The sequence below is a fragment of the Centruroides sculpturatus genome, unplaced genomic scaffold (assembly GCF_000671375.1).
Source record: "Centruroides sculpturatus isolate CEXI.00-Female unplaced genomic scaffold, Cexi_2.0 scaffold25, whole genome shotgun sequence".
Taxonomy (NCBI): Eukaryota; Metazoa; Arthropoda; class Arachnida; order Scorpiones; family Buthidae; genus Centruroides; species Centruroides sculpturatus.
The window spans coordinates 1,188,785-1,205,685 of record NW_019384428.1 but is presented as its reverse complement, the minus strand read 5'-3'; the positions used below and the strand labels follow the sequence as shown (position 1 = coordinate 1,205,685).

At 30.0% G+C, this 16,901-nt stretch overlaps 1 protein-coding gene across 2 annotated transcripts in view; it reads left to right on the top strand.

Moving 5' to 3' along the window:
• Nucleotides 1-16,901, top strand: part of LOC111619656 (upstream activation factor subunit spp27-like) — a 125,692-nt gene that overhangs the window by 9,376 nt on the left and 99,415 nt on the right. For both annotated transcript variants that reach the window (XM_023361421.1, XM_023361420.1), the window contains exon 3: nucleotides 2,883-3,003. In XM_023361421.1, coding sequence (XP_023217189.1) covers nucleotides 2,883-3,003 — 121 coding nt within the window. The remainder of the gene's footprint in view (nucleotides 1-2,882; nucleotides 3,004-16,901) is intronic.

The following is a 16,901-nucleotide window of genomic DNA, read 5'->3' as shown; positions in this document are numbered from 1 at the left end:
TTTGAACATAAGGGAAAAGCATTAGGATCCTGATCCAAATATCAGGATTCAGTAATAGGAGGTGACCAAAAAACATAAATCAAGAAACATTTTAAATAAAAATGAGAACTGAATTTTATCCCAATTTATTACATTAATGTAACAAAATAATAACCAATTAAAGGACAAGATAACCACTATATCTGCATTAAACAATTTTTATTATAATATCATTGCAAACACTTTAAACATTTTATCATTGTCATCTTCAGGTGAAGAAAAGAACATAATTTAGGAACTTCAGAATAAAATTTTAAAAATGAAACATTAACTATTCAAAACTGGGATATAAATATGCAAAGTTAAATTTAAAGAAACTTGAGCATGAGAATGGCAAGCTCATAGAAAGATAGCACTAAAATTTAATAGCAGTTGACATATTGAAGGAAATGAGAATATACTTTTATAAGGTGATAAAACAAGATAAACATTTACATGCCATTAGTAAATATAGAATTAAGGCCAATAAGTAAAATTATGATTACATGTTAAAAGTCCAAACTTTATTACTGGATTTATTACAGAATTTTATTTTTTCAGTAAATAATGCCTCTCAGATAAAATAATTTTTTGCCAACACTTTGTACAAAGAAGTGAAGTCTCATTTTATATTGGCACACAATTTACTTGTAATTTAAGTAAATTGTGTGCTGATAAAATTTCAATTTTGTACTGTAATTCCAAAATTACAGATTTTGGAATTATAGTACAGAATTGGATGTTTAATTAACTTGGATATCATCATTAATTACATTATAATTTTATGGATTATTTTTTATGAGTAGTTTATAGAATATAGTAGAGAGGTTGTGACCGATGTTTTCAGCCCAAAACATGAATGTCGGACATCAAGCACTGCCATTCATTATCAACCTTCTTGAATTGGCAATTCAAGAAGGTTGATAATATTCACTATGTCTAGCATGGCAAGTAGAAGTTTGGCTTAAACTTCATTTTTTGTGTTTGGGGTTAAAATTATGACTTATTATATTAAAATAATGATTATTTAAGCATTTATGAATAATATTGTAAAGAAAACAGACAATTTTAATCCAGAAATTATTTAATTATTCAATTTTTTTGCAAGTGATGTGAAGTGCCTATAGAATTTACATATTTCTGTTCATAATAGCTTATCATAATTCTGTAGGAGTAGGTGGTTTCTTTCACAGCATCTTCTACCATCAACAGTGTAAATGTTTGTAAATTTTCTAAAAATAATTTCCAAGCTGCTTTCAAATTTACATAAACCACTACTTCCCTCAACAAAAGTATGAGGTAGTCTTATCATATGGTAGGAGACATGATGCTAATTAAAAATAATTATTATTAAACATCCTATAAATGCTTTAAAATAGTTTACTTTGTTTATTTACCTTCGCTGGTAACATTCGTCAATGTTAAATGTTTCCGCCATTTTTCAACAACATCTAATGAGTCAGTGCATGATTTGAACGTGTGGTGCAACATGTTTTACTTAGAGTTCAAACATCAAACACGTACTCCTGTTTGCCATACAAGTTTAACATTTGAACTTCGGCTACAACCTCTCTAGTATTGCATCAAATAGTTAAGGGTGTATCATTGCATATCTCAATCAATTTAACAATTATAATTTGTAGAATTTTTTACTTGATCCTAGGGAGAGCAAAAGCCCTGTTTGTCCCTCTCTGTGGACACTCATTCCAATAGATAAATCTAAACATTAAATAATAATGTTAACTCTTAATTTTTACATAAAATTATTTCATTTTAGATACGTTGAGAAATGATACTACGAAAAATGAAATAATAAATATAATTTTCTTACTATTTTTGACCTGGAATTTTTAGTTATAATAATTTTTTAATTTTATTTATTTTATGTGGCATTATTTTAAATAGAAAAATAATCAAATTATTATTTAAATTTACTTATTACTTCATTTTCATGTGTATAACCTGCCCTGCAATTTGAGACAATTTGAAAGAGATTTTACACAATGGAGTAGATTATATGCTGATTTTAAATTGCTATGAGTTCATAATTCAATTTAAAATTCCATGCCTATGGAACAGCCATTCCAATTATATACCATATTTACTCATGTATAAGATGATCTCACATATAGGATGAGGTGTGACTTTAAAGATCAAAATAAAGAAAATTAGAGTTATTAATTCAGTTCTAATTTTATTTCATTTAATCACAAATAAAATATTATCAAATACATGTATTAAGGCAAACAACCATGTTTTCTTGACACTATCACCTTTTGTCTACTCAGACTTGCCTTCTGAAGCTTCATTACAACTCTCCTCTTTTTCACTCTCACTCCACAAAGTATCATCCTCTGATCCGTCAAGTGAATTTGAAATACAGTATTTCTTGAATGATTTTGCTGTCAGCTCTTGAGGAAATCTTTTCCACTCACCTGATACTCACGTAACAAAATCAAAAGATTATAATGCACATAACTGGAAAAGGTTTATTTTTAATGATTCAGAATGTGCAAATATTCATTAAAAATACCAATTTAACAAATATGAAATAACTACATTTATAATCAGTGCTAAGTGACCAGCTATTTTCGGATCATCTCTTTGAAAGTGACAGTTGCCTTAACCTCGATAGCACCCTGCTATAATGGCAGAATGAACTAGACACAGTTCACAAAAATTATTGCAAAAACACAAAGAATCCTTCACCCACATGTATAGGATGATCTAAGTGTTTGAAGCAGTGAAAAATGAATAAAAACCTTGTCTTATACACAAGTAAATACAATAATTGCAGAAAATCATAGTAATTTTTGTATGTGTAATTTGTATAATATTTCTAATTTTAAATTGTTTTAATGTAGGAAGAAAGACATTGATGATATAATTATGAATATCATCACAGAGAGTAAGCAAAATGAGAATTCGGAAGAAGAAAGTCCTGAAGAAGAAGGTTCAGATGAAGAATATGAATCAGAGAGTGAGGTAAGAATCTTGAGGCTTATTTATAAATTAGTTTATGTGAATATATAATCATAAAACGTCAAAAGTTTGAAATAAATTTTATATTAATAATTTTATCTTTTAGGAAATGTAAATAAGAATTTGCTATAGGCCTATTAAATATAGGAAGCAAAAAACAGTAAATTATTACAAAATACCTTTCTCACTTTTTCAAGCAAATTTTCAATTTCAGCTATTTTGAATAGCCTTCCTCAAGTTTAACATAACAAAATAGCTAAAAATATTATTTCATTTAAATTAAAAATTTTCTAGAAAAAATGAGAAAAGTGTTTTGTAATATTATCTAGAAGTTCTAGCTTACAGTACATAGAATTAAAAAGAGTAAATGTTTAATTTTCAGGATTCTGGTTATTTACTGAGATTAACACTTTTTGAAACTAGCTTTTTATCTTCAGATACGAACAGAACATAGAGAATACAGCTATTTAAGTGAAGAACATGTAATGTACTGCACGACACATAAGGTGGGGTTACACAATTTAGGGTTCAAATCAAGTGCCAGACCTGGACTTAATGGGAAGCAAAATATAATAATCCAAAATAACACTTATATAAGTAAAAATCTGCAATAAATATTTGTTAGATTGAACAGTATTATTTATGTATAATCAACAATGATTGTAACAAGAATTAGTAATAAGTATATATTTTAAATATTCCAAAAAAAGTTGAGATCAATTATATACAAAATTAAACAATTAATCAAAGAAATTCTTTTTTGTATAAATCAATCAAATCTCCACCAAAATACTTAAGCAGAGAATATGCTTCTTACAAGCTGATCACTTATCAAGGAATGCCAGACAATTTGCTTCGATGAAGGTCACTGTCGGGAGCTACACCACACCATTGAACGGGTGTGTGATCTTATGTCTCTCAGTATAACTCTGTATTGCTCTATTTACATGCCCACACATCACAGGATCAGTCACTGATGTAAATTAGTATCTTTAGATTGTTTATTTTTGAATTAGCACATTGAGGATTTTTTGGGAGTTTCCATCCTTAAAAAAAGACCCTGAAAAAAAAATAACTAACTAAAAATAGTGCCAAAAACATAAAATAATGATTGGACTTCAACTCTTTACAAATGAACAAAACATGTAAATAAAACATTCTATTGTTCTCCATTTGATGTTTTTTTTATTCTGAGTATGTTCTTTTCAATTTGTATCTGAAGATGAAATGCTAAAGTACTGAAATGTGTTTAATTTTTATACAATTTACAAAAGCCTAATTATTTATTAAGTTGGGTTTTTTATATATATTTATTCGTGTTTAAGATGATCTCACGTATAGGATGAGGCATATAGGTTGAAAACATTTGTAAAACAATAAATATTGGTTCTCAAAGGCATAAGGTCACAGTACAAGATGAGGTGTGACTTTAAAGATCAAAATAAAGAAAATTAGACATACAGTAGAGCAGTGTTTTTCAACCTTCTTGAATACGCGACCCCTTTACAAGTTAAAAAATTCTGGCGACCCCCCCTAGGGCCATATTAAAACTATATCAGTGATTTTAAAAACTATGAATTTTATTTAACTATTTATTTAATTTTCTTTCTGTTGAGACAAATTATTGTTGATTAAAATGAAAGCTTCAGAAGAATCGACAATAATTTAACACACATAAAGTATGAAACTTTCTTTAATTATAACATTAGGCACAGGGAACTGTTGACCTTTTTTTTTTTTCTTTTTTTCTTTTAGGATCTGAATTTTCAGCTTCTACTTTTCTACTTTTTATTTCCTTTTGCAAATCAGCTTAACACTTTTTCCACTATCATTTTCTGAGGTGGACCGTAATTCTCGCTGAAATTTTAGTTTTTTTTACTGTAGTGTAGGACCTACAAACACTTGTCTTTTTCTTCTACCCGCGACCCCCAGGTTGAAAAACACTGCAGTAGAGCATCGATTATCTGAATGTTGATCAACCTAAATGTCAATTAACCGAAAGCTTTCCAGTTGGCAAATTTAAATTTTCGCTAGTGCTATGGCACTGCAGTCTGGCTATGTCTTGGGTTACTCCAATATTATTTTTGTTTGTGTGTGTGTGTTAGCTGGCAGCACTGGCACGACCATGAGAGGGTACTTAAGGATGTGCCAGGATTTGAACGAATTTCAACATCTGATAGGTTAATATATTTTTTCATACATAATCGGTTATCTGAAAAATTGATTTTTCGAATAACCCCAGTCCCCAACTGATTCGAATAATCGATGCTCCGCTGTATTAATACAAATCTAATTTTATTTTGTTTAATCACAACTAAAATATTATCAAATGCACGTAAATTCACACATTGTCTTGCAAAAATTGTTAGCATTTTAAACTTTAAGAAAAAATTTGTAAAATCAACAACATAATTTGTTCATGTATAGCTGGACAATCTGGAACCTTTTTTGTAAATTTTTAAGTCTAATCCACTCTGTCAATTACACTTATGAGTTTCTCTGAATAATCATGTTTTCATGTAGGAATGGATTAAAACTTACATTGGACTCACCTGTGATTTTGGAATTTTGTTCGTTTATGTTAAGTTACAGCAATGCAACACTCAGGCGATCTGTCTAGGGGTATGCCTTCTGGAAGGTCTTGTTAAGAGTAACTGGCCCCTATTCAGGTGTTACAGATGTGGAAAAAACCCTGAAAACTCCACATGGCCAGCCTGTCCTGGTGAGGCACGAATCTAAGACCAAACTCCCAGTGTTTAGGGAACAGAACCACTTGGCCACTGGTGGGACGATTTTGGAATTCAATTCAAAAGTTTTACTTTTCCTAGTGCTATTCATCTTTGCTCCTGATAATACACAAGAACAATTCAAACAACCCAGATAAAATAGTTTTTTTTAAATACTAGAGGGCGAGCATTGGGTAAAAAATGCAAATACACGGTTGATAAAAATTACTGCAAAAAACGCAAAGAATCCTTCACTTATGCGTATAGGATGATGTAGGTTTTTGAAGCAGTGAAAAATAATTAAAAACCTCGTCTTATATGCAAGTCAATACAGTATACATTTTACATATGCTACTATGCAAATGCATAAAGTTTCAGTCCTTACTTATGAAATATGAAGCTTAGTACAGTAGAACCCCTTATAACTCAGTAGATACGTTCTGTGTTATATGAATTCTGTGTAATACGAGTCACTTAAATACATGAGCCAATCACAGCAGGCATGTATGCAGTTTAGCAGCTATGGTTGTTTGAAAGGTTTTCTTCCATAAAATTAATCAATTCTAGACTAATTTGACTCAACATTTCCAAATCACATATAATTTTTTGGGAATAATTCATATAAACTATGCTATAAACAAAAAATTGTAGGATTACTTACTGAGTGAGCACCATTTGAAGACGCCATTGCTTAAGCTTGTTTTTGTCGCAGAGCGGCTCATCAAACAGCGTGTGCATGTTTCCTGATAAGCTATTTTTCTGCGAAAAATTCTGAACTTTGGAGACATCATTAATATAAATATAATTTTTATGGCCATTAAATAATAAATGGTTTTAGTAGATCTGCTGCTTGTTTAAACTCAGCGGTTTGTGCAATGTCTGCTATTGGTCCAGATTCGACCAATCCTGTTGAACACGAGTTGGCCATGACAATATGTCTCATTCTTTTATCATGTTATATGAGCCTCTTTTAGCGTGTTATACGAACACATTCACAATTTTTCTGACGTGTTGTACGAATTCATCTTATATGAACTCGTGTTATAGGGGTCTACTGTATTTATACGGGGGTGATTAGTCACGAAAACAATAGATTTTTTCCAAAAATATGATATATTGGTGAAAGTAAAAATTGAGAGTTTAATCAACATTATATTACAAAATTTTGGTATAAATTTGACAAATATAGCTACAATAGACCTGATGAGGAAATTTTCTGAAAAATGTCAAAAGACTAACAAGGGGACCTTACGGTCTCGGAAATTCAGTTCGGGATGAGACTTTACAGGTTAGTAGTATACCTCAAGGGTGTCCACCCAGAAGAATTGTAAAGTGCACTAGCAACAAGATTCCGAGAAAAAAGGCTCTAAAGTTTTAAGTGCAGCTCATATACCGATCGATTTTACACTATTGTAGCACAGTAAAATGGCTGAGCCTGTAGCGAACTCGCTTGCCACGCGGACAATCTAGGTTCGATTCTACCTTCGGCTAACTTTTTTTTTTTAAATTGTTTTAAAAATTGTAACAACTTTTAAATAAAGTTAATGACCTAAAAATATTATCAATTAAATCATAAATAACTGTCAACTTTCACACCTGGGAGCTAATTATTCCGTGAGTTTTCACAAGTCAGCAGCAAAAGTGGCACTTTCACATAACTTTCCGACCTATCGTCTTAAGTTCATCGGTTGAAAATAACAAGGAATTGAAAAATTCTTCAAATTTAAAACGAATATTTTTAACCTCTCCATAGTTTAAAATATTTTTAAAAAGTTGAATAATTTCAAATGCATTTCTAATGGAGTTAAATTAAAACTTTAATTTTAATTAAAAATTTTAAGATATTTTAAGCTGTGGCCTACAACTGCCTCGGCACAGTACACCACAGACCCTGAGATACAACCTTTATTTAATCAGGCCAGGATAATATACACCATGCACCAGAAACACCATTTGCATTTGATGGAAGTGATTTATATACACAAAACAGCTCAGGGTAACAATTGTATCAACAGTAAAGATGAAATATCCTTATCAGTAGTGTGGCAAACCCTGGTATATGACACATGACGAGATGAAAGTTAGGCTCACAATGGCGCATGCGCAAATGATGACGACGATAGGGATTGTAAATTTACTGACTTTTTCATTTACCGGTAATTCGGTAAATGAAAATTAAAATACCAGTTTACCGGTAAATTACCGGTAAATTTTTTTCTGAAAAATAAAATTAAGGTGATAAAAAATATAACCGGTAAATTTTTTTCCTGAAAAATAAAATTAAGGTGATAAAAATATAAGTAATTTTGATTTCCATTTCACATTTTCTATTTCAAAGGTATAGAATATAAAAAATATAAAAATTAAAGTGTTATTCTAAACAAACTATAATAATAACTTTTAGAAACATAAATAAAATAATACAGAAAAATAAAAATAAAACAGAAATAATATATAGTACCTAATACCATTTTACTGATTACCATTTTTTAAAAAATAACTTCTCAAGAAACTTAAATTATTTAAAGTCTTATCTCCTAATTTTGATCTAATTTTTGTACAAAATAATCCGGGTTAGGTTAAGTTTCTAGACTTTTTCGGACATCATCTTTAAGTAATAAAAATCTTTCCAGCATGTTTAGTAAGCTATTCCACCGGGTTCTACAATCTAAAATTAAAGAAAGTTCTTTTCGTGAGAGTAATGGGGATTCCCCACGAAAATAAGGTTAGAATAATACATATTTTGCACAATCGTAAGGCATAATGTTAGAATCTTGTAATAAATATTTGTATTTAATTATTTTAAACAGTTGTTAGAAGTAAAAAATTTATTTAAGGTACAAATTTTAATGTTATTTTGCAATAATATTGCTTTAATGTCCTGTCATAATGTGGTGTATTCAAAATTGCTATTAATTTAAAAAGTACGTGAAATATTTACGTATTATTATTTTTAAATATTAAAAAAAAGATATTTACTTAATCTTTAAGAAAAACGTTGATTGTAAAGATTTTAAACCTTTAAAAATCTCAAAAAACGGCAGAGCACAAATCACATATGCTAACTAGAGCTTTCTGTACAATTTACAGTGCCTCTCAAACCCAAGAAAGTTTAAATTAAAATTAAACAAAAAATATCTCACATAAAATTAATAATTAGGTATATTGTTGCTTACATTTACTGTTTTTTTTTTCAATGTCCCTTTAGCCCTTTTAAATATCTATAAACACAATATTTTCTACATAAAAATTTCTAGTATGAATTTTTCATTTACCAAATTACCGGCAAAGTTCAAAAATTTACTGGTAAGTTTACCGAATGTTTTTTTGTCAATTTATCGGTAAACCGGTATACAATCCCTAAACGACGATTACACAGGTTTCCGATGATATTCCATTTCAGAATTCTTTCAAAAAAGATCAGCTCAATCGAATGTAAATTTGTTTGCCCGGTTTTTTTTCACCTGAAGAAGAACCAAAGGTTTGAAATGTTGGAAGTAAGTGTTAGAAGTTATGGTGTGTTGTGGATGTAATATTGTTAAAAATTGTTCCTTTTGTTAATTATTCATAAAATGTATTCTAGAAACTAAATAAAATAAAACCTGATTTATACTTTCACAAAAACCTTCATAACTCCAGTGATACTTGCTTTATATATTAGCGAACGTTTTCGACCCCATCCAGGTCTTCATCAGGCTATGTTTATGAGAAATTCGAATGCGTATGGAATGCGTATTAAAACGAACTTTAAGCGATTCAAAATTTCGAAAAACAATTATTCTTAAGTTTGTTTTTCGAAATTTTGAATCGCTTAAAGTTCGTTTGCATCAACTCCAGGGATGCAGTCGGTACATCTAGCGCGTGGAAGTTTTGTTATGAGGGAACTCATCCCCATAAATGAGTGTGTATAATTCATCTGCTTCTACCGTTATGCAAACTTGATATTACACGTGCTTTACAGTAGTTTCAGCGCGTGCGTAACGTTCCATGAGTATTCTTAAATCTGTTTATAAATTTTGAATCGTATATGTTTCATTCCAAACACGTTCGAATTCCTAATTAAAGTAGCCTGATGAAGACCTCGATGAGGTTGAAAATGTTTGCTAAGGTGTAAACACATACCACTGGAGCTGTAAAGGTTGTTTGAAGTGCTGAATTATAAAGAAAATCACCAACCAAAATGCAGTACCAGTGAATTTGAAGGACAACATTGGAGCCTGGAGTGATTCAATCAAAGAAAACTTGGAAAGAGAGAGAGAGCAAGACATCTCTTTGCCTTTGCCTTTGAATTCTGAGTTTTGATTAATTCCAATCCATGATCAACCATCCTGATTGGTTATCTCTTTTCATCTCACTTTCTAAATAGTTGTCATTTGTTAGAAAGAATAGTAGTCATATTATAGCCTAATATAATCTGGAAGATTAATTGTTCTTAAAAATGAATGCCACTGTTTATCAAACCTTGCAAAAATTGAAAGTGCCTTCTGATTTCTTTCAACAAGACAATGCTCCAATCCATGCTGCAGAAATGTTTTTAGATAATACAGTAGTCTATAAGTAATAAATTAGTTAGCATTGTCTCCTGACTTATACCCTATTGAGAACTTTTAAGAATAATATATGAAGAAATCAGTTTAATATTATATGTATATATTTATGTCTAATTCAGTTTTAATAATTAGATATGAAATAATTTGACAGTTAGGCAGCCATCTCATGATGATAAATTTCATAATTATAATAAATTAAATTTAGAATTTCTAGAAGAAAAGAATCAGCCTAGAGCGAGACTCAGATTTGCAAATCTTATCAAATTAATTCATATCTAATTCTTAAAATTAGCTTTATTGTATTGGTTTGGATCTTTTAAGTTTGATCATATATATGGACAGATATACTTAATTATTTGTTTTTATTTCATGTTTTAATTTATTTTTTTAATTTTTAGTATAATTATCTTGTAATTTTAAATTTAAAAAATTTCAAATTTTTTCTAATGCATTTTGCAACTTCAAAGCTGATAATGATCTTTTAAAAGAATGAAAATATTTGAATTAAAAAAATTTTAGTTTCTTGAATTTAGAATTTTTCATATTATTTAAAATATGATATGAAGTCCAAATATTTTTTTATAGACCAATATCTTTGTTTGTGCTTTATTTGACAATAATTTTTGTTTTGTACAATCTAGAACATTTGGTCCATTGTCATTAGCATTTGGTGCTAAGCTGGTAATATTAGAGGGAGAAAAACATTGCATGTGTATTACCATTTCCCAAAATCCAGGATGTGGTTGACATTGTTTATTAATAAAATAGCTTTTCTCGATAAATTTTTAAAAATATTGTGAAAATAATAATTCTTATTTCCATATTCAAGTGTATCAATAACTAGCAGGTAAGCCCGATGTTGCCTGGGCAAAAAATAAGAACAGACATTAAGATTATTAGATTATTTTGTACTTCTGACACTTCTATTATATTATACAGTAGCCACTCGTTATATATTGTGCCTCATTATATCGGATTTGGATATATTGCACTTTTGTTTTTTGGTTACCAAACTTTAAAAGCACTTGAGTCAATAAATTTTAAATTACCAATTGCCATTGAATTTCTTTTTTCAATGAAATGCAGTATTTTATTCCTACCATTGTCCTTGAAACTATCAATGCAGGTGAACAAATCAATTATGATTTGTGTTTCCTTTTGATATTAAAAGTTAGTACTTAAATCCAATAAATAAATGTCTCCTCATTTACAAGTTTCTGTGACTTCTAAATTTCATACCTTTTATGTGAATTAAGGCAATACTGTCAATTAACATAAAGGTGTGAAATTTCAAATTCATGGTCTAATGTGTAAGGAAAAGATTCCTTTATTTCTGAACAGAAAGTTCTAAAATTTTTATATAGTAATAACTTTATTTTGCTTTTTAGAGAATTTTTACTCTTTGTAATTTTATGTTTTGATGTTCTATTATATGTTCAATATTTATTTTTTTTTAATTTTCAATTACTGTATTTATAATTTTTATTGAAAAATATAAATTACACAAATTTTTAATAAGCAATTTATTATGAAATATAGTACTGTATAATAAAATAGCAACTGATAGTTTGTTTTTATATTGACAATATTTGTCTTTAAATATCATTGTTAATTTAAAGAAACAATAATGCTAAATGAGTTTTCATGGTATCGATGTTTAAATAAAGGTAATTTAATATGTTATAACTACAAATAAAATTTAGTATTGCAAAACTAATATTATTTTATATCAGAAATACTTGCCGATGAAAGAATAGAGATTCCATAGCATGTATAATCTGTTTAGTAAAAGCCCAGAATTTTTTTGTACTTGATTATATTGTGCTTTTTCTTTGTCTCCAGACAAGCACAATATAACAAGGGGTTACTGTATTATAGTATTTGATTTATATAACTACAAAGGTTATCTTATGTAAGGGTTTATCATATCAAATGACCAATCTAACAGATTTTAAAAATTCTTTAAATTGTGTACAGTAGCAGAATAAAGAATTTTTAAAATGTGTTAGATTGTTCACTTGGTGTGATAAAAATTCTTATGTAAGATAACTTTTGTAGTTATATTATAGTATGTAAGTTATATAACAAATATTAAAGCAAAAACTATATAGAGAGTTTGGTTATTTTAGCCTATCATTGTCGTGTTTATACTTGGATGATATGAAATGGCATGATTTCATTGGTGAAGCAGACAGCAATTGAAAATATGATGTCCTAAATTTTTTCAGATATCATATTTTTTCTAATGTTAACTCTAACAAACTATACCATTCACAGCTGAATATCAAGCAGTAATCTGCCAACAAATCAAATTTCATGAAAAATGGACTAAATGTTTAAACTCGGCACCCTGGTAAACCACTTGAAACATACTTTGTGCTCACCATTAACCTTGTATTGTGTAATTTTTCTATTCAAATGCCATCATACTGCTGAGTCTGATAGGAAGAAGGGGTTGAAGTTAATTTGACCAAAAATAGTAGTCATTGACTTCCTCCTGGAAGAGGGTGGTCAACAACTGGTCTACTATTAATGTTTGAAAAGTGATCTGTGTTGGCTAGGTTGAGATGGCCCTGCATGTAATCGAAGCTTCTAACCTTAACATCCAAAAAGACTTGTAACATGTAATAGTTGGTTTTATGTGATCCCGTAAACAAAACTGATGAAACTGGGTTGAAAAAATAAAGCTCGGCAAAAACATGTAAATAAAGGAAACTTTTGAAAGTTGTGGAATAAGCATAATGGAAGCAGATTTGACATTAAGACTCAACATGTGAATAAAAGTGCACAACTACAGGAAATTTTGAATGAAGCAATGTCACCATGATAATAAATAGGAAAAATAATCAGTCACACAGAAAGACTTCCAGCTCTACTTTGTGCCTTAAAATCATTGCATGTATATTAATTTGGTTGAACATTAGAACATTTTTAAACAGTATTAGTGAAGGAAGTTTGGGCAATGGATTTATGAGTTAATAAGGGAGATAAAATTAGGGAAGGGGACTGCGTATCCAGGTTTTATGCTAGTTAGGTATGTCCTCATAAATATCATGTTTATAGAAAAATGAATAGAATTAGTTTGCTTACATGTCACGTTGCCATAACCAAATAAACCAATCTGCCAAGGAGGATGCGTCCCAGGAAGACTTATGTAAAATCTGAGCTGTTAGATATGGAAAATTAAATACTTAGACTTTTCACAGTGTAACACTTTCCACTCCACACAGGCAAGTGCTATGTGCTATCTGTTATAGTGCAAAATAGGTATATATGCTATTACTGTATCATTGTCACAGTAATTAAGTGAATACAATATATATATATATATAAAATTGTATCCTTTTTTCTAAGAATTATATTCAGTTTATTATTTTGTTAAATTTTTGTCAATAGATGGCACTATGTGTAAATCAGCAAATCAAATGTATTGTTGGCAAATTGTGACACATGAGTGATCTGCAAAGGGGGATACATCTTGGGAAGACTTATGTAAAGCTGAATCCTATTTAGGTGTTACTAAAGTGAAGAAAACCCAGAAAACTGCACATGGCCAGCCTATTGGCCATGCCCAAACCCACAACTAACTATCAGTGTTGAGTGGTTTTATCCACTCAGATACTGGAGGATTCTTATTAAGAAAGTACCATTCAGAAATGAAAAAATCCGAGTAGCAAGTGCTATGTGGTACCTGTCTCAGTAATGATATAGTGCATCTATTTCAAACTATATCATTGTTGCAGTAATTAAGTGCAGTATATAGTGGGTGATTGGTTAATGAACAGTTTGGACTGCAAACAAATCGAACAATGAACACTTTCCTGAAAGATTTTTGGGTTCGGACAACAAACACCTCACAGAAACACATGAACGTAAAATAAAATGATGAATACCAATTGGTCTTTCCTTGTTTCCAGGTAGCAATTCAAAACCTTTTGGAGTGCAGGAGACATCAACATCAATGCTCAACCCAATACCGATCAGATAGTATTCCTCTGAACTTTAAAACTCTCCATTGTAATTCCAGCCTTTTATTTACTTTTCTGACAAAGAATTCTTTAGTCTTCACAAGACTGTCAGGCACATGTGAAGTTTTGCATCGGTTCTTATTTTCGAAAGGTGAGAGTTTAACTATCCCATCAGATATTCGTTAACATTTTAATGCCAAATTTCAAATTCTGTCTGAGCCTTACATTTAAATCATATTTTTGTGCACTAGTTGATTTCTGTTCTCTGAATTTTTGTAAGTGCTTTTCTGAACTTGTCATTTAAAAAAAAAAAACTGATAATATTATGGAGCCTAAAGAGTGGAGCGTCAAGAACTGCATTCACTATAGAAACCAAGCGAGATAATAGCCAAGGTAGAAAATAGGCAGAAGATGTCTGATGTTGCTAGACAGTATGGCTTAAACAGGTCTCCAGTAGGCACAATCTTAGCTATGAAAGATATAATCAAGAAGCTCAAGCAGCTAAAGGAATAACAAAAATCATATCTGAGAAACAAAGATATGCTATCCATGAAAAAAATGGAGAGATTACTTTTAATTTGGATAAAAGAAAGGGAAATGAAAAGAGATGTAACTAGTATGACTATCATTCAAGAGAAAGCTAGAGAAATTTTTGGAGAATTGAAGAAACAAACTCCACATTCGTCACATGAGGAGATAAAATTCAAGATGTTTTGAAGCATGACAGTTCTCCTCAACAATGACATTAAAAATGTTTTGGAAAGAAAAATTTGATATTCTTGAAGCTATCTGACTCATTCAAAAGGCGTGGTCAGAAGTCATTCAATAACAGTTAAATACTTGGCGAAAGCTGTGTCTCTCCTGGATTCAGGGAGACATAGATGATGTCCCTAAAGTTAGGGTGCAACTATGCAAATGCGAATTTAGTAGCGAGCAAGAGGTTGTGAGAGATATAGTTCTCACAAAGAAAAACCATGCACAAGTAAGAAGCGAGAAATATCGCTGGCGAGAGCAAATTTCTGGTTCTCACACATATCCGACAGGGTTGTATATTTATCGCGTCTCGCCTCTTCTCGCCAGATATTCTCGCTGGCTTGGAAAATTCACTTGCTTGCGTCTGCATAGTCACACCCTTATGGATGAAATTGTGACAACTGTTAGAGATTTCGAATTGGGAATCTATAAAGATGACATTGAAGAGCTCATAATGGAAACTGAAACTGATCTGACATCAGAAGAACCCCAAGAACTTTTAAATGAAGAAACAAGAATTACAATTAGATGTATTTTTTTTCTGAAAAAAAAAAGATGAAAGAGGACCAATGCCAATATCTGATATTAAAGAACTTTTAATGAATTGGGAAGATGTCAGAACAACAATCTTAAAATAGCATCCAAAGCAGGTTGAGGTTAATTAATAGGCTTGGAGATCTTTTCAACGACAATGTTATTAATTACTTCTGAAAAATCCTGAAGAAGAAAGAAAGCAATCGATAATAAACAGCTTCTTTAACGTCCCACAAATGGAAAAAAACATGACTGATAAAATTGCAAGACTGTGTATGTATGCATTTTTGTTATTACATGTAAATAAATATAGTAAGAAAGTATATACAGTGGTACCTGAACGCCCCAGCATACGAAATTTTCAGAATACAACATGAAATTTGAACATATTTTTGCTCCACGATACGAACAAAAATTCACCATACGAAAGGAGGCTATACTCTGAGGGATTCAAGTCATGATATCAGGAATTTTTTATGAGTAGTCTCTCCCAGATATCAGATCCTTCAGCATGCATTTGACTGATATCATCATAGATATATTAAAAGTTTTTAAGAATTGAAATGACTGGCATTTGCTCAGCAATTTTTCTTTTTATGTCAGATGAAATTTTTTTACTTTCTTATTTAATGCACAAGTACAATTATTTACATCAAGTGTTATATGTACTATACATGTATGATGTGTATGTTGTATATATGTTATATATGTAGAACATATCATAGTTCTCATGCAAGCTGTTAGAATAGTTAATTGCAAAGAATAAATTTCAGTACAAAGATAAACTTTGAAGAACAAAATTTTCTTGAACAGAATTTCATTTAAAACAATTAAAACATTTAAAATTTAATCACTATTTCAATAATAAAGAATAGTTTGATATGTTTATTGTACTGTAGAAACACACATTAGAGTAAGCAAAGAAGTTAAAGAAACTTCCAACGTATGTATAGTGTATTATTAAAACTCATTTTTGAAAACAAATTGTTGACAATTTGTAACTTATTTTTTTAATTATCTAATTATATAATACATTTAATTAATATGCATCAATGTCCTTAATTTAAACAAATTATTCTTTCAATCACCATAACGGTGTATTTCTATTAATAGGACTTATCACACTGGTGTATAAGATTACAGCAACACAGTCACACAGATTAAAATTGTTTTATTTACAATTACCTGGATAGGGTAAATTATTGTCATATATTTAAGAAAGATTAATGAATACAAGTAATATCTTTAATATTAGAAGTGTTTTGGTTTTGATTTAGAAGTTAGGAAATATTTTTGTGACCAGAAATAAGCCATAGGAACTTAACTCTTGTTTAAATCAGTTAGTCTAGGGTAACATTAGTTTTGTTATA